The sequence below is a fragment of the Psittacula echo genome (genome assembly GCF_963264785.1).
Source record: "Psittacula echo genome assembly, chromosome: 6".
Lineage (NCBI taxonomy): Eukaryota > Metazoa > Chordata > Aves > Psittaciformes > Psittacidae > Psittacula > Psittacula echo.
Genome location: NC_137743.1, coordinates 52,450,934 through 52,476,710, shown reverse-complemented (window position 1 = coordinate 52,476,710; position 25,777 = coordinate 52,450,934). Strand labels below are relative to the sequence as shown.

At 37.8% G+C, this 25,777-nt stretch overlaps 1 protein-coding gene across 3 annotated transcripts in view; it reads right to left on the bottom strand.

Annotated features, from left to right (window-relative positions):
* The window catches only part of LDB3 (LIM domain binding 3), a gene marked incomplete at its 3' end in the record, with an annotated part of 117,161 nt that overhangs the window by 44,625 nt on the left and 46,759 nt on the right, over positions 1-25,777 (bottom strand). For all 3 annotated transcript variants that reach the window (XM_080620824.1, XM_080620825.1, XM_080620826.1), the window contains exons 3-7: positions 25,325-25,400; positions 12,979-13,001; positions 9,337-9,540; positions 2,645-2,814; positions 1,632-1,668 (exon numbers count right to left, since the gene is read on the bottom strand). In XM_080620824.1, the coding sequence (XP_080476950.1) occupies positions 1,632-1,668; positions 2,645-2,814; positions 9,337-9,540; positions 12,979-13,001; positions 25,325-25,400 (510 nt within the window). The remainder of the gene's footprint in view (positions 1-1,631; positions 1,669-2,644; positions 2,815-9,336; positions 9,541-12,978; positions 13,002-25,324; positions 25,401-25,777) is intronic.

The following is a 25,777-nucleotide window of genomic DNA, read 5'->3' as shown; positions in this document are numbered from 1 at the left end:
ACCAAGATGAGCAAGCACTATCAGGTAGGAAGGAGACCCCATTTCATTCCTTGCACCAGAGCTCATGCAATCCGCACTGTGTAACTACCTAGTATATATTCCCTTCTGCCTCTACTACCAATAAATGCCCTTGAATCTCTTTGGGTAATGCAGCTGTGCCTAGCTATAACCATAAGTGTTCTTGTTGAAAAAAGGATAACACAGTGATACCTCAAGACTGCAAAAAAATATGTGAAGCACAGTGGATATAGTCATGTACTTTCAGTTACACTGAACAGAACGTGCGATTTACACATTGATGTGTTACTAGAAAATTATTTTCAACATATCTGATGCCTTGTTAAGTTCCAATATCTATTATTTTCCAAAGGCACAGACTACACCTAGAAAGATTATTTCTTTAAAACAACAGACTACTCCCAGACATATATAGGGTCTGTTAAATTCAGCACAATGTTTCAAATCCCATCATAAGGATTTGGATTTATGCCATTACATCAAAACAGATAATGCACAATATATTTAATCAGAATTAAGCTTGCACATTTGAGGGAAGAAATAAGTCCCCAAGGGATGTAATACCAAGCCTGATGTTCAGGCATCTAGCCATGAATTTCAGTGAACCGCAATGGAAGGTTTATAGCAAACACAAACTGAAAGTATACTTGTATTTTCACAGGGAAAGATGACAGACATCTTTCTCACTGATTAAACATTTGTAACTTGTGCTGAGATCAAAAGCTCAGAACCTTTATAGAAGCCACATGGCTGCCAAAAAAAAAAAAAAAAAAAAGATTAGAAAAAGGAATAGGTGGATTGAGTATCAAAACCATCACAAACCCAGCCAGCAGCTCAGAGTAGCTAACGTGATACAGGGATTTGAAGTATGCAAATAGAAAATCAGGCTTGCATGCAGGATGCTCCCATTCAACTGCAGTTTTTAAGCTCAACAAAAAATTCTGTAATAAATCTATATCTATTTCCTGGCAATGCAAGACAACATAAGATGATAAATCTTTAATTCCTTATTATACCTCTGAATATATCCACTTTTTCAGTGTTCTGGGTAGATCATATGAAGCAAATATATTTACCCACTAGCAAAAGCAGTCCTGTGCTTCCATATTCTACAAATCTGTTTGTATTTATTCCAAGTAAGACATAAGCAAGGGATTATGGATACGGATGGAAACAATTCATTTACAGTATCTTTTCAGGAGAATAAAATGTCACTCACAGGGTCATCCAAATAAATTGCTCACAAATTTCAGTGCTATCACAACATTGTATATTGTCATCCAGTTACACAATCAAGTAGCTACACAAGGCTTGGTCTTAGGAACTATTGCATTCACAGACCCAGCAAAGTACGCAAAAGTTGCATGTGCACAGAGTGTTCAGGTTTGGACACACACTTTAGGAATTTTGCATTGTCTTTCCTAGAAACGTGCTAATTTGTTATCCTTTTCATTCAAATGCGTCTCACTAATAGCACTTTTAGTGATTTAAGTAAACGTATTAGAATATTTGAAAACAAAAATATAATAATGCACATTCATATTAATGCTGGTTTAAAACATTTTTGGTTATCAGTAAGTAGAAAACTGTATTTTTCATAAGGAGTTGCCTACCTTGACCTCCTCAGGGCTTCTTCATCTGGATCTTGCACTGCAGGCAAAAAAATGTTTCAGTTAAAAACCAAAGGAAAGAAAGAAGGAAAGAATTTGCTTTCTGATGAAATTTTAAAGTTCTTTAGAAGCATATCTAAAGGTACGTTCATGCTGACTTCACAGCAGCAGATTTTATAAGAACAGCATGAAAAGGAGCAGGCCTCTAGAGCTAGGAAAGACATTTGTAGGAAAGTAGCTACTGCAAATGCTTCCTCATTCATTTATTAGCAATGTTTCACAGCTGTAGACAATGATCCTACACAGAGGGCCACCTGTTCTGCAGGAAAGCATGAGAAGAAGCAGCAGATTTCATTTAATGAGAAAATACTAAGTATTTCCCCCTGGTGTGGGAAAAGTCCCTGAACTTCCTTCTATCTAGATCAGAAACAACCTCTGAGGTTAGTACCAAGCCATCAGAAAAACACTTCCATAGGCACAAGCAACAAAGTTCAAGCTCCCAGGACATTCACAGCAGTTTTGGGTTCAGATAACAGGGCTGATATAGCCGTAGGTTCACCACAAGTAGTGATCTGTGATTTTTTTTTTTTGACCTCTGGGGGTCACTTCTATAAGACTGTGACAAGAGACATAAGTTGTTCATCTTTTTTTCTAATGAATAGACAGCTTTGTATGTCTAGGCTGCTGGAAAATGAAAGATTATGCTGCAAAGATACAATTTGTAGCTAAGAAGAGCTATGGGGTCCCAAATGCTCTTTTACTGTAGAGTCTGTTATACTTCCATGGTGAGACCCATGGCAGATCAAAGAATTTTCTTCATGATGCGTGAGACTGAACACTGTGATTTCATAGTTCCTTCCAGTTACACTCAGGGTTCTCTGCTCTTAGTCCTCACTGACAATGACTACGTACTGGATGTGAGTCTTCCTTGAGTATCAGTTGCTAATACTGGCCTAAGAAAATAAAAACATGAGTCTAAAATCAGGATGAGAGGGATGTTTTGTTATTCCACTTACTGTACTCAGTTCCAGTCATCTGGGCAAGGATGCGAAAAGACTTGGACTGCAGATTGGCAGAACGGCGACTCCAGTCTTCGCTTTCATCTTCAGGCTTGTTCTGAGTTTTAAGCACAGCCTGATACACCGGAGAGGCACTGTCTACGTGAGGATCTTTAAGAGGAAGGGTACTGCAATTCAGAAAGTGAAATGTTGTGAAATAGCACATGGTAGCTGTCATCCCAACCTCTGGTCTTAGCTCCTCATCCAACATAACAGCAATCCAAAACATGGCTTTGAAAATACCATTTTTCAAAAATACCCCACATAGATTAATTTTATGTGAACGAAGACTATTGTGGCTCATTCTGCCTTTGAAATGGCCTGTTATCATTCAAATCTGCACATTCAAACCAGCGTGAAAATGCTTGGAAATGTCTGTTCATGATTCCTCAGCCAAATCAGCCACCAATTTATAGTGGTTAAAATAATGGGTGGTGGCAAATTTATTCCTCTGAGCATTCTTGTCCCATATTATTTCTTATAAAAACAGCTTCATGTTGATACTGTTTTATGTTATGTCTTATTATAGTTTGGGGCCAGTGTCTTTTAAGGATGCAAGTAGAAATAAACCCCATATCTCATTATAAAAATAATGTGATAGGCTTTTATAAATTTTTCTAGATATTATTATTCTTTCCAAACTCTGAGTTAAACTTCCAGCTGCTGTAACTGGACTCATTGTCAACTAAACATGTGAAGCATAAGAAGTCTATACTTGTACTCCACTTGCGTACATATTTCGTATCTGAAATCTTTAACAGCAGAATGTATCTCAGAGGCTTATGACACCTGTCCTGGTTTAGCAGTAGCAGTCATTTTTTCTACTGGTGCAGTGCTGTGTTTTGACTTTTGGCCTGGGAATAATACTGATAAAGCCGATGTTTTCAGTTGCTGGTCAGAATGTTTACCCTGACCAAGGACTTTGTGAGTCTCATGCTCTGCCAGGGAGGAGGAGAAGCCGGGAGGAAGCAGGGACAGGACACCTGACCCAAACTAGCCAAAGAGGTATTCCATACCACAGCACGTCATGCCCAGGATGTAGAACTGAGAGTTCCCAGAAGGGCTGGATCACTGCGAGGTGGGGGCGAGGTACCAGTTGGTGAGCGGTTGTATTCTCTTCCTTGTTATTTCCTTTATCATTATTACTATTAGTGGTAGCAGTAGTGATTTGTGTTATACCTTAGTTATTAAACTGTTCTTATCTCAACCCGTGGGAGTTGCATTCTTTTGATTCTCCTCCCCGTCCCTCCAGAAGCGGAGGGAAGAAAGAGGGGGGGGGGAAGTGGACTGCGTGGTTCTGATTTACGGCCTGGGCTTAAACCACGACAACACCTCTGCAGTCTGAACTTGCAAAGTGATATATCCAGGAAGAAAATCCCAATTTTGCACACCCAAAGTCAAAGCTACCAACCTCTGTAGCACAAGTGTGGCAACCTCTCTTTGATTTATGATGCAAGCTAGAAACAGACTTAGTAACTTAATAGCTTTTTTTTTTCCCCCCTGTGAAAGTAACTTCTGCCTAGCATACAATTAAAATTAGCAGAGCTGCAGAAATATACGCTGAGGGGATGACGTGTGCTTGGCATAACCTGGCTCCATGACTTCTGTAAATACAAGATCTATTTTTCAAGCATGTGATTTATCGTAACAGCTTTAATATGCTATTCCATACAGAGCTTTGCAAGCAGCATGCTCAACTTCATCAAAACTGTGAAATGGCTTAAAAGTTAAGGGCCATTTGTTCCAGCTAAGTCACTGCCATAAAATTCCAGGAGCAGTTACCTGTTATAAAAGTTGCTTTCTTGTTAACTCAAAGTTAGTGTTCTCTAAGTTAGCATTGTACAGAGAAAATCTACAGAGAAGTTCGGTTTGAAAGCCTGAGATCAATCATGGAAAAACCAAGAAGCATGTCTGATGTCCTATGTACAGTAACTACTGTCATAAAAAAACATTACCAGGTCGTGCTGTAAATATCAGTATTTACAACTGACACGTTCCTCTTCTTCAGCACTGTGTAATATATGCTCTTTTAATGGATTTGCACCTAACAATAGTGCAGGATGTGTTCTTTGAGTAAGACTGCAAGGGGCTCTGGAACATGATGTGTGCTTATACACATATGCTATGGGATTTTTTTCTTAGAGGAATATTTATATTCCTCATAACCCCCAGGTAGACGCAAACTTCTCACTTCCTTGAGGATCCACCAGGGTACAAAACCTAGTTATTTTTCTTTTATATGTTTCACCACAATCACCTATGTGATGGAGCATAGCTTAAAAAAAGCCTGACCCTTCACTTTAAGCTCTGCCACAGAACATAAAAGTTACATAAAGAAGTCCCTCAGCATGGAGGCACTTCAGGCCTATGTCTTGGTACTGGCTAAAAGCAGACAGGACCTTGCCCTGTAATATTGTCACAGGTGACTGCCTGACTTTGGCCAACAATTAACTTTGAATCCCCAGACTTACTTTTTAATCCCACTGAAGTTTAAAAATATGCTGTGATAGCAAATTTCACAGCTGCAGACTGTTGTAGGGTGGATAATAAACCACTAGATAGATAGCACTGCCGATTTCAACCATAGACTACTGTGGCAACAGCAGTGTGCGAGTCACGGACATTTCAAATTCCTGTGTTTAAATCCTCCAGCTGAAATGCTTTGTTCTTCTATTATGACATATTATCTTCTATAATATACAAAAAAGCAGTGTAAAAGTGTATGCATAGATAATGCCATTAGCTCAAAGGTAGTTAAAAAATGCTAAAGGCTGGACCACAAATTTCACAGTAGCAATGTGTGGCATTAATATGATATTAATATCCTTTGGTAGATGATTAAGGCAGGAAATGGAGCTTGGTGAATTAACCTTCCCTAGCAGAGTGAAACATGCTCATATAAATTGAACTAAATACATTGGAATATTTCCAACTCTGTCTTTAATGCAACAGGCCTTTTTCATTTTTTTAAATCATAATTATATTGTAGATGAGTAACTAGGACATATAAGCCACTCAGCATGGAAGTGTAAAATAGAGTGCATTGTTGATTATGAGCATTTAATAAACCTAAATGTGACAGTTGATTCTTACAGACAGCATATAGATGCACATAACCATGTTAATACCTCCGTTATACCTCGTCTTAATTTAATTTTTTTCCATCTGGGTGTGTGTGTGCAGCAATATCATGCATCTTTAAGCATATTACTTTAAATTGATGTTATTGAAAAAAAATTCTTCCCAAATGGGTTAGAGCTTTTGAGGACTTTCCTTATTATAAGCTATTTTAGTAGGCTTCAATAGAAAACTGTCCCCTTTTTTCACATCATCATACAAGTCACACACTAATAACATTAAAACAAGCTTTAAAGATAGTTAAACCTCTTTGAATAAGTAGCAATGTGACTTTTTTCCTTGCAATTCATTATAAACTAAGGCTTACCATGTGAATCAATCCCTGGAGTCATTATTCAGATTTAAGTACATAAGTAGAAATTTAGGAACACTGTAGTGTTCTATCCCTAGTGTACACATTTGATAAAATATTGTGACTTCAGATATTAGACTGATTCCAGTCTAAATTAAATTAACCCAACAAACAAACAGTTCATTTAGACTGGTAAACTATCTGACCAAGTTGACTTATTGTAGAGGATACATGAGACTTTAATTTGCGCAATCACATTATTGATCCTGCTACTAGAACTGTTAGATCTTAATCCTGACAAAGTTATTGGATTTATGCATACTTATATGACTAGTGAATTTGGCTAAAACTGCATAACAGAATTTAGAAGAGGTTTGAGAGAAATGTACTTGAAATGTACTGACCACACAGTTATACTGCAACTCTTGGCTCTTGGTGTAGCAAAATCAATTCAAACAAAGCAACATAGAGCAGAAAAGATATAAACTCAGGGTATTCTATTTCTTCTACTTTTAAGTTCCAGCATGAGGTCTGAATAACTGCAGTAGAAATAATTTATATGCTTTCCTTTGTGTTTTCAATTTCCATGGGTTATATTTTCTAAGTGACATGAACCTGATTCTGATCTCACTGACTTAAGTTAAAACATCACCAATTTCAAATGGTCAAGCTAGAAAATGAATTCTTATCCTAAGCCTGTTTCTTCATCACTGATAAAAGTAGTAAGCAGCATTTTCAACTATTGTCTGCCACAAAGAACAGAAGCCCTTTAGATCTACAGTCTGAATATGCTTACCATCACCCTGTGGCTTCAGGGCTTATCTCTAATGCAAAATGAAAAGCCCAAAGAAGAGCAATTAAGTGAGAGAGACCAAATGATAAGCAGAGAATTGAGACAAACTGAAGCAGTACAAAATGGTCTACTTTTATATGACAGTCTTCTCAGACAAATATGTCTGCATAAGCATAATCAATAACACTCTATCAGCCAAGCAAACTAAACTTGGTTTCCCACAGCAAATTAAAGTTTAGAATATCACAAAGGTCAAAGCAACACATTACGTAAAGGAGTTACAGGTTTAATTAAAAGCTTATCAGTCAATGGGTAGGCCGTTATATCAACACAGACCTTGTGTTTATATCTAGACCAAAAATGCTGTGTTCATTGTACTAAAACAATCTACTGGGAAAATTGTTTAGTCACTGTTATCAGTTTAAAAACCAGAAGTTACAAGACAGGCTGTAGCTTACAGCACAGTAGATTTAGAAATTCCCCTGCACCTGACCGTGTATAAAAATAGGAACATTAGTTTATTCTGGGGCCAGGTGAATGTCAGGCTTAGGGGTTGCATTCCAAAATGAAGGACAAGCTTAAACAGTAGTTTATGTACTGGATCTTGAAGAAAAACTTTTTTGCAAAAGTACAGGGGCGAACATAGTCATGGAGTTAGTTGTCTGCAAAGACTAGTGTTCCTCTAGAACTGCCTGTTACAAAAGGATTAATGGAAATAATCACTTCATTTCAAAACCAGCCATGCAATAGGTGAATTCCATGTTCAAAATGAGGATAAATAGTTAGAACAGAGCTTTTGCTAGTGGCGTTCAACACAGCTCTTGCTGTGACTGGTGCAATGACTCAACAGTCCATGAAAACCTATTTTTATTTGTTATCTATGTATCCATTCATTTAACTCTTTTCAAGATAAATGTATATACCAATATAATTAATTACCACATTATGATTTATGATTCAAGCCTCTCTAGTTTTTCAGATTCTTTACTTCATAATTTTGCATGTTAAAACAAATCCCTGCCCCTCAGAAGTGTGCTGGTCTTCCAGTTCTAGTTGCACTCGTTGGCCTTCTCTCAGTCTATCTGATTTTCTGGAAAGGGCATTTTCTACACCCCACAGCACAAGGTGTTTTGATCTCTTCCACTGGTAGGAAAAGATTATAACATTTTCCAGTCCAGCAGAGCCACTCCCGTGACTGGAAGTGCATTTCAGAGATTCTTTTAATGTGCTGTTTAGAAAATGAAAAGGATCCACATGCTCAGTAGTGCAACTTTATAATCATCTAGCCATTTAAATAGGTAAAACTTTTAAACATTGCTATTCCCATTACAACGTTACAGCATTTAGTAGACAATGACAATATATCACAAAATGTCTCTCATAATCCATGCCTATGAAAGACACAAACCCTTATAAAGGATACTGATAGAATGAACTTTTCTCATTGTACTTTGCTAATTGGAATGAGTCTACATACCCCTGTGGAGATTCACCAAGTCATGGTCAAAACCAGCTAAAGGTATTGTTTGGAAACCATCATTAGGGAGAGTTGCAATGAACAGAGTAATGTTGGTGCAAAAAAATCAGTGGGGGGAAAAAAGGAATTAAAAAAAAAAAAGAAAGAAAGAAATGGCCAGTAAAAGAGAGAACAAGCAAATACATAAAACTATCTACCTGTTTAACAGGCCTGCAGCTAACTTACCAAAAGAAACTATGTTAAAGTGTGTTGCTATACCTGTATTTTGTCACATGAAAAGAAGGAAAGTTCTCTTTGGGTAGAAAGATACCAAGTAAGAGAGAAACCTGGCTACATTCATCGCATATGTAATTTCAGTTTAGTCATCACAACTGAGGATAAGATGATCAGCTAAGATTACCAGAAACATGCATTTAAAAAGCAGGATTAAAGATCAATGGATTTTGCCATAGTCCAAAGCATATGTGTGAGACACATGTACACTATGTGAACTAGGGCTAGGAATAATACAACATAACACTCCATTCTGAAGAACAGAACAGTAGCCAGTACTAAATAAATATTTTGCATTCTTCGTGGATCAATAAAAATTCCATCCCCCTTTTCTGTTAAGTTGTGCATATAATACAGTGCTTATTACAAAGCACAGTCATCATAAATGAAAATTCATCCAATGTCATTTATCGAACACTAGATATATTTTTGTGGAGTTTACCAGCTCTAGAAAGAATACCAAAAGAGAAATGTTACATTTTCCAACTATCCATCCTTTTAGCTTCACAACGATTAAGTGTCCTCAAGCACTGTCTAGGCACAATTTGTATTTTTCATGTGTAAGATACTCCAAAAAAAAAAAAAAAGGTCCAGGAAGAGCTGCCGTGTCATGCGTGCAGGGACTGCTAGATGCATCATGCAGAACAACACCATTACACACAAGGAAATAACCTTACCCAGCAAATTCTCCACCCTGGGCTTGTGCCTGGCCTGCAATGGCATCCATGATAGCATCTTGGGAATACATGCTGATCGGGGTGTTATACTGGGCGTGAATTATAGTAGCCTTCCCGCCTAGGCCTTTCACCTCAATGGGTTTGTGTGTAGACAGGGCAGAGTCCTTCAGGACATTGGGGTTGAACCGCTCCGTGAACTCCGTGCTGGGTTATGCAAGAGTGAGTGTCGACAGGGAAGGGAGGGGAAGAAAGGAGAAAGGTGTGACAGTTAAGTGAGAGAAAAAAGCACCAAGACAGGAGCGTGCATGTCTGTTCCTGGCATCTCACCACAAAAGGTTCTGATCAGAGGGTAAGAGACAACATTAAAGTAACAGATAAAAGCTGTCTGAGCTAGCAGGTGACATTTTTGTGTTGGCTCAAGTATAAAGAGACAAAAAGGTGAAACAGTTGTCACTGTATAAAGGCTCATGACAAATCCTGAAGTATTTATGTGATGCTTACATATATTAGAATTCTATTCTTACATGCATACATACACGTAAGGGTATATAAACACACACACACACATATATATGCATGCCCATACATACTGCAGAGAATTTCCAGTTTATTCATCCATTCATTCATTCAGAAGGGTCTTACAAAGTGCTACAGAATGCAATGGGCTGAACAGATGACAGGTCATCTACAATTTAGAAGGTTCCAATACTTTCTGTCTGGATTATTAATCATAGTGAAATTTAGTACTTGTGCCTTTTAATCTTCAAAGCTTTCCTAACAAAAACTAAATTAATCTTCCCAAAATGTCAGTACAACCAGCTGTAAGGGTTGCCAGAGCATGATAAAATGTTCAGCCTCAGATCAAAATATCCTACATTGCAATCAACAGAACTGCAGCTGGAAGAGTAGCCACCATATTTTCCAGTGGCTCCATTTGTAAGGAAGGACACTTATTTGAGAAAATGAGCCATAAGCAAGTTAATCAAAGCTCCCATTGCAACAGAATGAGTCAGACTTCAACCAAAGAGCCCCTGGCTTCCTCGCAGTGCCTAGCTGTACATGCTGTAGTGGGAGAGTTAGGACTGACTGTTGCCTGAAGTTTCAATGAGCAAGCTAAACCTCAGCTGTCAGTCACTGGAGTAGATGTTCTTCCCCAGCCTATGGGAGATCAGATGAATCTCTAGTCTGCTGTTCCTGTCCTGACAGCAGCAGGATGCCAGGAGTATAGATTTTGTATGCTCATGAAACTTGGCAAAACTGATAATTCTGTCCTCTGGGAAATAACGGGTATTTCACAAAGGTTTCACTTTGAACTGAACCCAAAAGTTGGAAATGGTTATGTGTCTGCCCCAAAAAAAAATCTGCAAAAGGTAATCCCGTTTGATCAGAACATTCTTCCTTTTCATTTTGAAACCATTACACCATAAGTTTATCAGCTAATATAACGTCTTTGTCTGATTTTTTTCCTGTGGCTGAACAGCTTCTCTGGTTGGCAAAGGAACAATACAGTGCCTGTCTGCTGTAGGTTAGCCCCAGAGGATGGGTGTTCAAACTGAACCCTCAACCTGGCATGAAGGAAAAAGGAAAATCAAGTAAAGCTGGCAGCCATCTGATTTAGTTTTCCCAAGATGATCAAAGGTGATGTGCCACCTCTGAACCCAGCCAGGGGATTCCTCTGTTTTCAGCCTTTTGTTTGGTAGGATGCTCTGACTGAATGAAGATTGACAGTAAGAGAGATACAGTCAAACATCATTCAACATACCTGATAGAACACTAAAAGCTGCATGCTCAAGGAACAAAGACATGAATAAGCACATGCTGCATTACAGCCACAGGCTTTAGTTACATACATCAACATTTTAAGGGAAGGGACTGGGAAACTGCATTATGCGTTCAAAAAGTGAAAATCATCTTTTTAAAATGACATTTTCACACTTAAAATATGTCTCTGTTCATCAACCGTGACAATATTATTATTACACTGACATCATCTGTTGGAGGGTGATGTGCAGAGACATGCAGGTTGTAATAATCTTGACTTTCCAGCATGCACATGCCTTACTTTAACAATGGTACCCCTTTTCTTCGTAATACCCTAAATGATCACATGATAATTACAAACACACAGGTCCTCAAGATCTTGAATTTAGTGTTCGCTTTCCCCCACACTGTTAGAAGTGTGGAAGAGATTCTATACCAAAAATCTGAGAAGACTGAATGAAAAGACAGAGGTTAAATATGCCACTTTTAGAGAATAAAGTTCAAAGCAACTGGTTTCCACAATTAGAAAAATAAAAGCTAGTCATCTTAGAACACCCTATACTTCCCTAACAGCAGCAGCAGTAGTCATGATTTAGGCTTCCACTTGTGGTATTTAAACAATTTCAGTGGTGTCTTTCAAGAGGTTTTAGTCACATTACACATACCAAGGCAAAACTTTCACTAAAGTTAACAGGATTCCTATAAAAAAATATTAGAGAAACACATACAGTGCTTTCAACTGCAGAGTTTTTGTTGTAACTCTGGACATAAACAGAAGAGATGATTAGTGTTTGTAAGAGGTGCTGTGCTCTGAGACACACTGGCAGAGGTAAGACCCTAGAGAAAACTGAAGCACCTCTGCAAAATAAATGGGATTTTCCTACTAAGCTGCAAAAGGATCAGAAAAAATAAATCCCAAAGCAGGTAAGATTAAAAACACCATAATGATGTGACTTCTGCCTTCTAAGATAAGTGTATCAGAGTACTTATCAGTGTAAATTGTACAATTTCATCACTCCAAAGGAGTTACATCATTTGCCTGACATCACACCCACACCTCATTAAAATCAACAGAGAACGCCAGGTCAGTGTGAATGATATGTATTAAATATTATTTCAACTTTATGTATTCTACTACTTCTGACCTCTTGTCAGTTTAAATTTGACATTTAATTAATAAAATTATTTATTTTATGCTGAATTTAACACAGTCTCCAGCAATTTCTGGACAACAATCAGTTCAGAGACAGAAAGCAGGAACTGAGAGACAATCCTCTGCTCCTAGAAAACTAAACATCAAAGCTGAGGACTCTGTGAATGTTCCGAAATAAAGCAGACCAATCACATTTTCAAATCAATAGTTGCTTCTTGTTTGGGTTTACTAAGTTAAATTACTTTTTAGATATTTTCCATATCAGTATCTTATACCAACCTCAATTTGAATTTTAGTGGAGTGGGACCTTGGAAATGAATTTTGAGGCTAAAAAATACATCTCTAATAAAACACCAAAAAAGGCTCAGATAAAGTTCTCCAAATCCTGAAGGCCTCAAGACTGCTTAAAGAGTTAGGAAGAATTAAACCCCAGCTGTAGAGATTAAAACATCTGAAACCATTTACAAGAACTGAGCAAGCTCAGATGCTAACTCAATTTGCAGCATTAGAACATCACCAAGAAATGCTGAACACGTGGTGTGCTTAGAAGGGAGCCCCACTGGACACCAGTGGCAGTGCATGACGCTTGCCATGCCAGTAAAAGGTTCTTAAAAGTACTTTCACTTGCAAGCAGACACAGCAGGAACACAAGGGATCATGCTACCCCAGAAACGTTCGCGCGTACAGCACAACACAAATACTTGGAACTATACAGAAGTGATACTAACTTGGCAGCAGTGTTGGTTATGACCTAAAAGAAGAGAAAGAGAACAAACAACATCAAAACCAACCAGAAAAAGTCAATAATTTTTAGAGTGCAAAGGGCAAAATGTGTTTGCAGAAGCTTACTAAAGCTTTTTCAGACCATCCACAAATAAGAACAAAAATTAAAAGCGTGCCTGAAAACCCCAACATGATTAAGAAAGGAAAAAAAATAGGGATTATAGAGTTGATCCACTGAGACTTAGTAGGGTACCATGGCATTTTGGCTGACCCTTGAACATTATTTTATTGCCATGCATCCTTAAAAGTACTATTATCAAAGTGTATGGGGAGAGGGAGCAAAGGGAAGAAAGAAGCATTTGTTGAGCATATGATCATTTGAAAATATCAAATGAGTGGTCAGATACTAAATATTCAGGGACGAAATCTTTTCATGAGGCCACCTTCGAAGTTGGTATTGCAAGATTGACGGGTTTGTCTTTTAAACGCTGGAGAATATCCAAAGAATATATTGGTGAGTGTTTAAAACCTAAAACTAAGGAAAATGCCTTTGTATTTAACAAACTATTTGCCTAAATCTGTCTGTACCTACATTATGCCAACAGTGGTTCAAGCTGATTAATTTCAGAATAGTCATTCCTAATTTATTCCATGTGAAAGGAAGCAAGCCTATGCATTCCGTGTTTCTCTAGATACCCATATCAGGATATTTTATTCCATCCGTACGTACACAGTATGAAAAAACTCATATGTTTATGCTTCACTGCATGAACAAGAAGTGAGGGTGGCTTGCACAGCAATTCCAAAGAAACCTAATGCAAAACTCAACATAGGCCTTACTCAGGCCAAAGCTGGGAGTGATGAACAGATAACATGCTCAGACCGTTGCATTACATTATTTGCTAATAACTCTTTCTTTTGGTTGCACAAATAGCATTAACGGGCTATGACACTGACTTTAACTTAGTTTTCTCAGAGCTTAGAATACCCGTATTTTGCTCTTATATTCTTGGGTAAAGAGTAATTCATTGTATTTTGCACAAATTAAAGAGGAAGAGAGTCCAGGATCAGTTAATAAACATTTCTTCTTATTTAGCTGCACAGAATGCTGTTGATAGAACTGGGCACTGAATCTTCCAACTTGCTGCTGTAATATTTCTGGATCTGGGATTGATACAAAATACTGGACAATAACGTCATACTGCTAGAGTGACATTTAAAGTGGATTTGTCTCCTTCTGCTTTTGCCTTGCAGAACCTTTGATATTACTGCTTCTTTCTACATAAAGTCCTTTTGCACCAGCTCATCCAGCTGCCTTTTCCTTGATGCAAAATACTAACGAGCCAAAGCTGCAGCAGTACAGACTTTGCACTTCTGCATTCCCATGGAAAAGCAATCACAGACTCTCAGATTCGTGAATGTTCTAACTTTATAAACCCTACCTTAAGCCAAATATATCAGTCTGTCCCAGGGGCCAGGAGAGATATATTAGGAACAAGCTGCAGCCTGTAAGCACATCAGTGATCCTATATCCATTTTAGGTATGTGCAGGACAGCTGGGCACTCATTTATAACGAAACATAGTGTAATAGTATCATTTTCTGAAGTGGACTCCAATGCCTGCTTTAATCTTCTAATCCAGGTTGTATTATTCTAAAATAATACTTTAAAGGCAGAACTTCCTTAATTAAAGGAACCACGTTTTTGCATATAAGAATATGTTCTTATAATGATAAAAATCATTACGTGCACACACTAAGAACAGCTCGAAAAATTTACTAAACATCTCAGTAAAGATTTTTCTAGATGTGAAGAGGCTACTATAGCTTCCTTCAGAAAGAGTAAAGCTTTACTTCTCCTTATGTTCAGTACATGATGAGAAAATTCTCTCCAGTTCAGAGCCACACGTTATTTTAGCTTGATTCTAAATACAGACATGTATGAAACACCCAACTTGCTGCTCTCAGAGGTCACACAGTCAGAAGCTAGTAACCCAAGCCACCTGGCACATACTTGTGGTACAGGTATTTACTGCCCTTGATCTACAATGTGAAAAATAACTTACACTGGAATGAAAAAGAACTACGTTACAAGCTATTACTCACTCTTCATATTTATTAATACTCCCCTTTCCAGAGCTTTCAGCACATCAAGTTCCGCACACTTAACAGGCCACATCTGTTTTTCACCCTGGGCCAGGGTGATAAAGCTTTAGTGTAAAACTGCATCAGAGAATCAGATGCTTTGTTATTCTTCACAGATCAAGGAAATAATCTCAAAATTTATTTTACCTTTCTGATAGGATTTTCCAAAGAGTTTAGCTAAGCTTCTAACAGCAATTCACACAATAAAGTTTAAATGATTTGGTGAAAAGGACACCAAATTGGAATACGAAACATCCTTTAAGATCAACCCCAGATCTGAATTTGCTTATAGTGCTAAGTGCATATTCATGAATGCATAAGAGATTTGGAGCACCATAATTTCACTATCTCATGTTGTACTATATGATAAAAACATCCACAAAAAAGGGCAGAGATGATTTTGCAGAGCGCACAGTGCTTTCCTTGTGCACTCTTCCATGTATTTCCATAATGAGATCAAGATTATCATGGATGATACCAAGTCCCAGGGTAGTCAGATGTTCCAGGTTACTCTCTAAAAAGCAGTGAGAAAGATGTCCTTAACTTCATCACTAACACTCAAGTGGGAGCAGGAATGACAGGATTCTTGAACTCTGAATTTTCTCTGCATGTAAACAGAGAAGTACAGCTCTCTAACTCTCAGAGGAATTGTCTGAAAAGACACATGTACTTTGTAGCTCTGGGCCCTTTCATGTTTTCAGAATGCTTCTGGGCTGCAGGATAAAGGCTGATTTTTTTTTTTTTACAGAGCAGTTAGATGATCTCTCATAAATTTTCTGATTTGTTCACTGGTGCTGCAGATATTACAGGCAGACAGACAGCGACTCCCTACAATTTTGATCAAAATAAAATATATCTCAGATTTATTCTAAGGCAGACCCTTGCTTTGTAATTCAGTGCACTGCCACAGGCATGCACTAATGTTTACATATAAAGGAGACACAAACCATGGAAAAGCAGCAAAGTGAAGACAGTGAAGTGTTTTCTGCAGGTTCACCTTTTATGCACCCCAGCAATCACCGTCATATTAATGTAGTCCAATCACAATGCCCTCTGGAATCAAGAGAATGGATGCAGCTGTGTTGTAATTTTGATGATATAGTCAGAATGCTGAGCCATACAAAACACAACCCCTTCACCCTTGCCTTTGCAGATGTTAAGGAGATATGTGAAGATAGTGCAAGAAAGATAGTGAGATATACTCCCTGGAAACTCTGCATATTGAAACAAGTCATTTTCCTCAAGCAAACTGTAAATTAACAGGGAAGCATTCTGAGGTTTATTTTGCTGATCTTGCTTACTAACTGAAATGATATTTTAAACACTAATTGCTTTTCTTAATTATACAGTCTAAGAAAGGAGATTAGGATTTTTTCAGATAATTAGGACTGTTAATGCCAAGTGCTCAAGAGAGTTTCAACAAATCATCTAAACTGCCTGAATCATCGAGAACATGATATATGCTCTGTAATAAGGATAAAATATCCTTACTTTGCTACAAATTAACAACCCCCTAGTTTTACTCTTGCAAAGAGCTTCTGCAATGGGATGTAACATACTTGAATATATGCATTTGCTATAAGACCTCAAGTGGATTGTCGAATTTCCTGTTTTTTCTCGTACAGCCAATTCCCTAGTACACTCTTCCCCATATTCATAATAAGAAATTTATCTTCATTTTAAATAAATCCAAATAAGCAAATTAGAGATTTGTTTGCAAATTAATACATGAAGACAGAAAAAATAGGAAAACTGTTTCACACTGCTTTTCCTCACATGTTGTAGTCCCAGCTCCCCACTTCACAAACCTACTAGTTCATCTGCAACAGAGCTAACACTGAAAACTTTGACAGCATGGGATCAGACTACTTGGGTAGCACCTAGAAATCATTCCTTGTTACATACAAGGTAAGAGCAAAGCTAACAGATCTGAGACCAACAATGCTCAGACCAGAGGATTCAAAATACTGCAATTTTGACTCATTTTGCATAGGAAGGCAAGAATTATAGCGGACACACTAGCTGACTAACATGTCAGATTTGCAATTTCTCTTTAGGAAAGTACTAAAGATCAGATCTGTTTTATAGCAGCTTCTATAATGGCCAACAGTGATAGTTGGTTCTATGAGACTACATGCATTAGTTTAAATTGCTAAATGCCAACCCTGAGATGATCAGTTACTTCAGCCATAGTGTCCTCCTCATGCTCTGGTGACTATTGCCAATCCATATTGCAATTCAAATGCCAAAGACCAAGAGTTATTCTATAATGGTACTGTGTGTATGTTTTTGGGGGTACTGGAAAATGTAATGATCATTCCAGACCTTAATCATGATTACCAGACAAATATACAATAGGGTAGGTACTATTACATTCATTTTTCAGCAAATCCATTACTTATTTTAATATTAATATTTTACCACGTTACCTACCCTCTAGGAAGTCCACCTTCTGAAGCCCTTCGGTTGAGACTTAATTTATGCATCTCAGCCATTTCCCTTAGAGTCTCTGCTGAGTAAAGGCCAATAGGGTTGTTATACTGCCTTGCAGGGCTCATTTGAGGCACAGGACTATTGCCATCAGTCAGTACAGGGCTTAGTTTTGAACCTAGATTACACTTTGCAGGTGAAATGTCAGGAGTCACAGACTGAGAGGACATGGAAGATCTAACTGTGGTATTCTTTAAGTAGGAAGAGCTATTTGAAAAGCAGATCTCTTGCTTGTTGAGGTAGCCTGAAAACGTTCCATTGGTTGCTAAAATACTACCCACAGGCCCAGTCGCCGTGTTAGTTAGAGGACTGAAGGTTGTTCTGTTGCCATTGATTTCCCAAGCAGGTTCCTGTAGTAGCAAACATGCAAGCCAAGAAAAGAAAAAAAGAAAAGAGCAATCATAGAACACATGCAAAAATAACGTATCTGCAATTACTGCTTTCTAAACATATTGATAAGCTTGCAATAAATAGATTGGAGCCAAAGCACCCAACCTTTCAGGGAAGATTTCAACAAAGAAAGGCATTGTTTCAAAATAAGGGAAGCAAAACATACTCAGGCATTTTTTTAACTGGGTTTTAGTTGAAACCAACAAATAAAGCTTAACATTAAAAGAGCATTTGCTACTAGTCAACCTCATACCAATAGTTTTATATAAAGACAACATTGATCATTAATTTCTAGGATAATTAAGAAATCTTAAGTCTTGAGGTCAGAATCATTTGAGATAGTATACAAACATAAAAGTCAATGCCATTATTATAAAAACATAATTGTAAACCACACCATTCTAATTTCCATGAGTACATTTCAAGTTACTGAAGCCCACACACCGCATTGCTTTCATAGGCTCTGGTTCATGCTAATTAGGCCATGCAGCATGGTTAGCAGATAGACCAACAGGACTCGAGAACAGATACTGCTCAACAGATATTCTGATCATTTCTGCATAATTTTCACCTGAAGGAATATGTGTATGAGTATGTAGATGATGAGGGTATGATCCCACAGTCATGTCCCAGATAATATTCCTAACTAGGACAGCTGGATGTACTGTCTTAGTTGAAGTCCCTGGAATCTCCCACAATAGCTGTACCCACACAAGTCTATGCTGGTGCTCAGATTAGAAACATTCTACCAAAACCCTATCCTGGAAAAATGAAGTAGCATGCTTTAGTTTCATAAATGATTTGCTATTAATGCAGCTTTGTGAAACTAAAATAAAAGGTAATATCAAAAAAAAGAGGAATATTGCCTTTTCAGCAGCACAGTGCAGGAAATAAGTTGTGGCACGAGTTCTGAGGAAGTTCATGTAAAACTTCAGTATTCATGTTGCCTAAAACACCCTATCACTGCTTCAAACTCCTTCTGGTGCAACACCATCTAAATCCCTAGGACTGGAGGGCACTCAACACTCTGTGGAAACATAGAGCTCCCTTACAGTTAAATTGCCTCATTTCACTCCAGCTACTGGCAGCATGTAGACAGCACTGTACTTTTTGGAAGTATGGACAATTTTCTCAAAGAGGAATGCAAACTTCACTTTCAGGTGAGCATTTTATACCTTTACTCTCAGTTATCTTACTCTTTAACTTCTAAAGCTTCAGTGATCGGAACATGAATAGCATGATTCTAACACTGATTATCTTTAACATCTCTCTAATAACTGCCTTTTGAACATAGCATCCTGAGTGGGGGAACTCATTAGCACATGTTTTAAAATAAGGAATCTTATGGTTTCAACAGCTGTTTCATTTTTCACTGCTGTTAGCCTGTAATTACATGTTTGGGGTGAAAAAAATAACCTATAGCTGAGGTACCCAACAAACTATTTGAATGCTTGGCAATTTACAGATTTCTCTAGAGCTATAATATCAATTTGTAGTTTATCTCAGAAGCTTCTGGCTCCAGCCTAACTTGGGCTTTTTTGCTACAGAAGGATTGCTTTAACCTCTCCCTCTGGACCTAGATTACACTGCAGCCATTAACTGGTACCCAGATGCCACAACGCCCACTCACAGTTGAGAAGCCCCCCAGTAATGCTGGCACCATGCTGCAGTCCAGCTCTGGAGGACACGGACAGGTAGGGGATGCTATCCTGAAGAAGGGATGGAGTCCACAGCCTACCCTCAATGAAAGCCAATGCAAGAGCAGATGGTGGCCTGCAGTGACATTTTGCCTCCTTTGGGCTGGCAACTGCTTCAGTCATCATCTTTAACATCTTACACGTGTCCCCCATAGCCTTGCGGGAAACATAGTCCTGAGAGAATAATCTGGCATCTGATTTTCTACTTTAGCTGGTATTGGTTATTTACTGATATTGATACTAAGGATCACTAGAAAGAGAAATATTTTATATTTTTCTTTTGGATTTGTCTATATTGCGTATTTAAAGTTAGGGAGATAATACCGCCAGATTAATTAAAATTAATTGAAAAAAAACCCTAAAGGTCTAAGGATACAATTAATAATGACATCAAATACATTTGTTTTGAATCGAAAATGTAAGGCAGATAAAATAAATTGAGAACATTTTTCTTAGGAATAAACAGGAAGAGATTTTAGCTGAAATTAATAGCTGCCTGAGGCTGTAGAAATAGATAATCCTAAAAGCATTTTATAGCCTTTTTATATTTTTTTTATATATACCATTTTATTTTATGCCTTCTTAAATAAATACATTTGAATTACATACTTCAGTTATTATACTCTGACATCAACAACAGCAAATAACCAACCGTTAAGTGGCCTACTACAAGCTTCCAAGTATTAAACAAACAGAAAACAGGGATTCTCTCTAAAAATGTGTTGTAAAAGTGGCACAAATGCACAAGGACATATTCATAAATTAAGCCACCACTTGTGCAAATGACTTTTACATGCTAGCAGAGAGAGACAAATGAAATATTTAATAAAAAATAGAATACAGAGGCAATAGAGAAGAAAAAGAATATGCCACAGTTATACTTGTTTGTTGCCCTGAGAAGTCTGTGGCTTTTATCTAAGTTAATTGTGGGTTTCCTTTCCATACGCCTCAATAAAAGGACTTGCAAGGGGATCTGATTTTAAAGTATCAGTTTTGACTTCTAATGAGATGAATGCCAGATATTTCCTTAATCCTAATGCATTTTCAGAGTTTTGGTGGTACTGGACACTAACAGTAGGCAACAGGAAAAATACAGGACTACCATAAAAAAAAGACTTCGCTCACCTTTATGACATAAGTGGAATTTTAGTTTCACTGCTTAAACAATTTCTAGTTGCAATACCAGCATCCTGACAACTCAACACTAGAATTCCTAGGAACCCAGCAGCGCCAGGTTAGCATTCTCCATTTTGAGTTAATATTCATGGTAGTTTTAAGGTAGTTGTTTTTGCTGTGTTCAGGGGGAAAGGGATGAAACAGGAAGTGCTCAGACAGCAGCTTTATAACTTCTGCTAAAGATTCACTACCCAATAATCAGCTTATTTACCTCTTCCCTTTTGTGATTGCTTAAGAATCTCTCATTCAGTTTATTCCCAGTAGACATTTTAGGATTATTTTTCTTTCCTCCAGTTCAGGGGCAAAACCAGACCAGTGCAGCACTTTTGAAAACATTTCTGAATGTGAAGGTCAAATCTCTAATACTGAGCAACAGCACGGCTTTTAGCATTACATCACACGAAATGCAGCCAACAGCAACAAACGTTCCCCTGTTTCACAACTCTCTTACCCCGTTCTGTTGCACTCTCTGCGGCTGGAAAACAAGCTAACATTTCGAGCTACGCAAGTCTGATGCTACCCTTCGGCCGACCAGAAGAGGGGGCTCTGACACAGAGCAATGGGCTTCTTCCCTCGAGAAGAATGCTGAGATCTACAGCAATCCCTCAATACGAGAGGAAAATTGCGTGTTAATGTCCCAGTGTAATGTCAGTGAATGAGCTCAAAAACTGATAAATGAAGAGAAGTCTCAGACTGTTGCCTTTTCGAAATATTATTATTACTTTCTTTATAAACATTCAGTTTCCATGAAAGGCAAATGCTCCTTATATATCAGGGAAGAGAGAAACAAATTCATATTGGAAAACACAACACCAGTTTTTCAGCTCCTCTTCCTTTGGGAACCCATGCTCTATTTATCTATTGCTATGACCATACAGTCTTTATTCATTTCTTGGAGAAAAATTTTAATGATACACTAACGAATTTGACCTCCCAACATGCCAAATTATTGCCTTAAATGTTTTACAGAAAGAAGGAAATGGTGGCACCATGACATTAAATGACTGCACAAAGACATCCAACAAACAGCTTTTAGCTCAGCCAGCTCTTCCATCCTGTGCTTCACTTAAAAAGTCAGTCACTCCTTCATCTCTTTTCTCTTAGCCACATAGATTCCCAAATTTGTCAGGAAACAAATCATAAGCATCATGAGATGCTCACCGGGTCTCTGAAATAACTGTGTTCAGTACTGTTCCATAAACAGGACAACACAGAGTCATATTTTTAAAATTAAAGAGGCTGCCTTGATACCTCTATGTAAAGGGGGAAATGTTAAAGCTATGCTTAGCGTTATAGCTTCTGCTTGAACATTTTGAACTGTGCTGAGCTGAATCTTCAACCATGTTTTGTTCCCCCTGAAAAGCTTTAGGAATTCACCAAGGCTTTGTTTCAGTCCTTGGAATCATGCTGACTCTTCTTGTTACTTGAGTGCTTTCAGCATTAGTTATATCCTTTCTTCCAGCTATGCCACACCTGTGCAAAAGACTTGACTAAATATGTTGACTAAATCCAAAAGTTTTAACTAAACTGAATTAAAACTGTTTTAAGTTTGAGACTAATGTCAGATAAGGAAATAGTGAAACTGCAAATCATTCCAGTAACAGCCCCACAGCTCATTAACGCCGTACCTATGGTTGCAGAACCTGTATCATCCATAACATTGATCAGCTCGAGGAATTATGGAGAGAATGGAGTGAAATGGAAAGGAATGTCAAAAAAAAAAAAAATTAAAAAATCATGGTAAAGAACTCTGTCGTTTTTCTACCTTCCTTACATGTTTCTAAAATAATGTATGCTTCTTTTTCTAAGACACAAAGAACCATAACTATAGCAGTCTAAGAAGACATACATGCTTGAAAATTAGTGGAACCTGCAATTGGATCAGCACAATGTACAAGAAAATTTATGGTTTAAACTAGATACTGAACTTGCACATGCAGATTTTTTTAGCTAACACTGCCATGCTAACACCTTGACTCAGAGAAAGGTGAGAAAAACTTCTCTCGATGTTTGAGGACAACACTGTCGTGACTGCCTTATAATGTGGTTTTTTGCTCTCTTTTGAAATGCAATTAAATTCATTTCATGTGACTTGTGATAGTCTAAACACTGTCAAGCAGTGATGTGGAGGTGATAGCTTCTGCCTATGTGACACAGAATTCTTCATTTCTACAGTGATACTGTTACTAGAAATAATAAAGGGACAAACATGGAAACCTTGATTTTTAAAGTATATTTACTGTAACATACCTTATTGCAACATCCCTAGAGCACTGTCTGTATCAGTAAAGACTTTATTTTCCATATTTTGAGACTTATCCAATGATTCAATGCCTTCATACCCTTCCAAACCACCCTCAGGGAAGAATTTTTCTTCCGTTAAAAATTGACTTTTGTCTACTAGTGTACATTAGTGACATAAACATCACTCCAGCATTCTACTGTTACCTATTCTTCTTGGGCCAAAAACCCTGCACTTAAGACCTTTCTGAATACTGCTACTCTGTTTCCCACCATACCTTATCCTAGATACCACTGTTCTCCTCCAGAAGGGCTCCAGTAAATCTCTTTTCCATTGCAAGTACTGCCTGTAGCCCATTCAGAATAGGTGGCCTCCACATTCCAACTCAAACCACCCTATGATTCTGTGATTCCTAAACACTGATGTGCACGATTCTCAAGTGTGAGAAAACATGCTCCTGAGAAAGGGTTGAGTTCCTTAATCCTCATCTCTCTCTGAAGGGTTAAAATAAGAAATGTAAAGTGACTTCATAGCTTTCATGCCAAAGACACTTTCAGGACCTTTAGAAAAAACCCTGCAGTGAGTGAAGTTAACTTTTCTATAGGGTAGACAGTTAAGGGAGAAAACTGTTATGTGTGGTAAACAGCTTTAAATACATATGGCAGTAATTTTAAAATCGACACTTGCCAGGGAAGAAATGCACCTGATCGATAGTCATGAAAATCTCATGTATAGAAGCCTGTGTGCCTGTGGTGGAAGTAAGGTAATCGTCATACCTGCACAGGTGCTACTGAGGGTCCCAAAAGATAACTGTCAGTCTTGTGCTGGTGAATTACTCTGAATAGACAAGTCTACTTGTTGCATTGAAAACTAACAGCATTCTGTGTAGTTCGTGAGGGAAAATAAGTACTCTCTCCCCCTTCCTCTATCTATTACTTTGCTGGTGCAGCTGAACTCAAGTCTAACTGGAAGAATGAGATCCACTGTTTTTCTTCTAGGAATTTCAAAGTACTGTTTGGTGACTCTTGCAATAACTTTCTCCAAGCTAACTTTTATAAAATTAGGATAGAAGCAGAAACAACTCTGAGCAGATCAATTCTTAATTTCATTTCCCCTGGACACAAAGTTTACTAGATCCAGAGCAAAACAATATTATTTCTTCCTCAACTAATAAACAGCCAGAGAGGTTCATTTCAAATTTGACATAATAAAATTTAATCAAATTTATCTCCCCAAGTGTGCTGTCTTCTGTTATTTTGCACAAATTTGCAGTGGTTACAGGCATGATGTTATCTTGTGAGCTTTGAATGTGTAAAACACATTTTTCATAAAAATTACTTAAAATTGTATCTGTGGAAGTCAGAACTGCCAAAACTAGTAGAACATCACCTAATTCCCCATGTATTTTGATCTTCAGTATTTCTTATTTACACAACATGTTAGGGATGACACTGGCATTCACAGAAGGGATAAAGTTGCAGAAATGGAGATTTCCCCCTCTCCATTTATCTAATTAAATGTATCAGCAATAGAAATGTCCTACCTAGTGCTTGAGCCTAAGGATATGTAACATCTTTCAGGTACCCTTGCTCTCCAGTACCACCCAAAGATACAGATGATGAGTTACCAGGTACAGTCAATAAATGCTATTTATTCTGATATGGACATTTATTTTATGGAAGATGACAAGATTTGACAACAGAAACCAAGCCATCCAGTTCCTCTGCCACCGTTATTCATTAAATTGACTTATCCTCTTTATTTTTTATTCCCATGTCTTTTGAATAATGTGACAAGAATATAATATGATGCAAGCTTCCAAATGCCTTAATGTTCTCATTCCAAATCAGCATCTTTTCAGTTGCAGTCAGGACTTCAACACATTCAGGCACAGTCTAATTTCTTTTCCCCATGAATCTACAAAAGCAAATTTTGAGAAGCTTTGGTAGCCTCTTGCAGCCCAGATGAAAATAAGCTGCTCAGAATGGGTTAGACCAGATAACATCAGAGGACAGCTGGATGCTTTGGTTCTGCTAATCAGAAATTAACAACATACAGATCACATTGCATTATGACAGCTTTGCTGACTGTGCATTCATTCAATGCTTACTTATTTGGGGTGGGCAAAAGCTATTTCCTGTAGTAAGTATTTACCTTCACCATGGCAGGTAAAAATGGTATTAATTTTGGTTGAAGAGAAATTGTCACATACCTTCTGGTGGGGAATTACAGCCCTGGGAGTATCAACTCTGGGTGCTGTGGTTGAAATTGGCACTGGACGTTTAGATCTAGGGATAACCCCCCCCCCCCAAAAAAAAAAAAAAAGAAAAAAAAAAAAAAAAAAAAAAAGAAAAAAAAAAGAAAAAATAGGTTAGCAATCTGGACTCCTATTTTTCAGCTCTAATTTAATGCAAAAATGCTGCTTCATCAGGAGTGAAAGCTAAGCATAGCCTAGACTTCTTCTAGCGACCACCATGCTTCTTCTACATCCTCATTATATGCCCATGGCAGGGGGGTTGGAACTAGATGATCTTAAGGTCCTTTCCAACCATAACTATTCTATGATTCTATGATTTACAAAGGTCTTAAATGTGAGAAAATGTTTGCTATAGTTTCTACAAATGACGAAAAGCCACCAGCTACAGAAGCAGCCTCTGACCTGGGA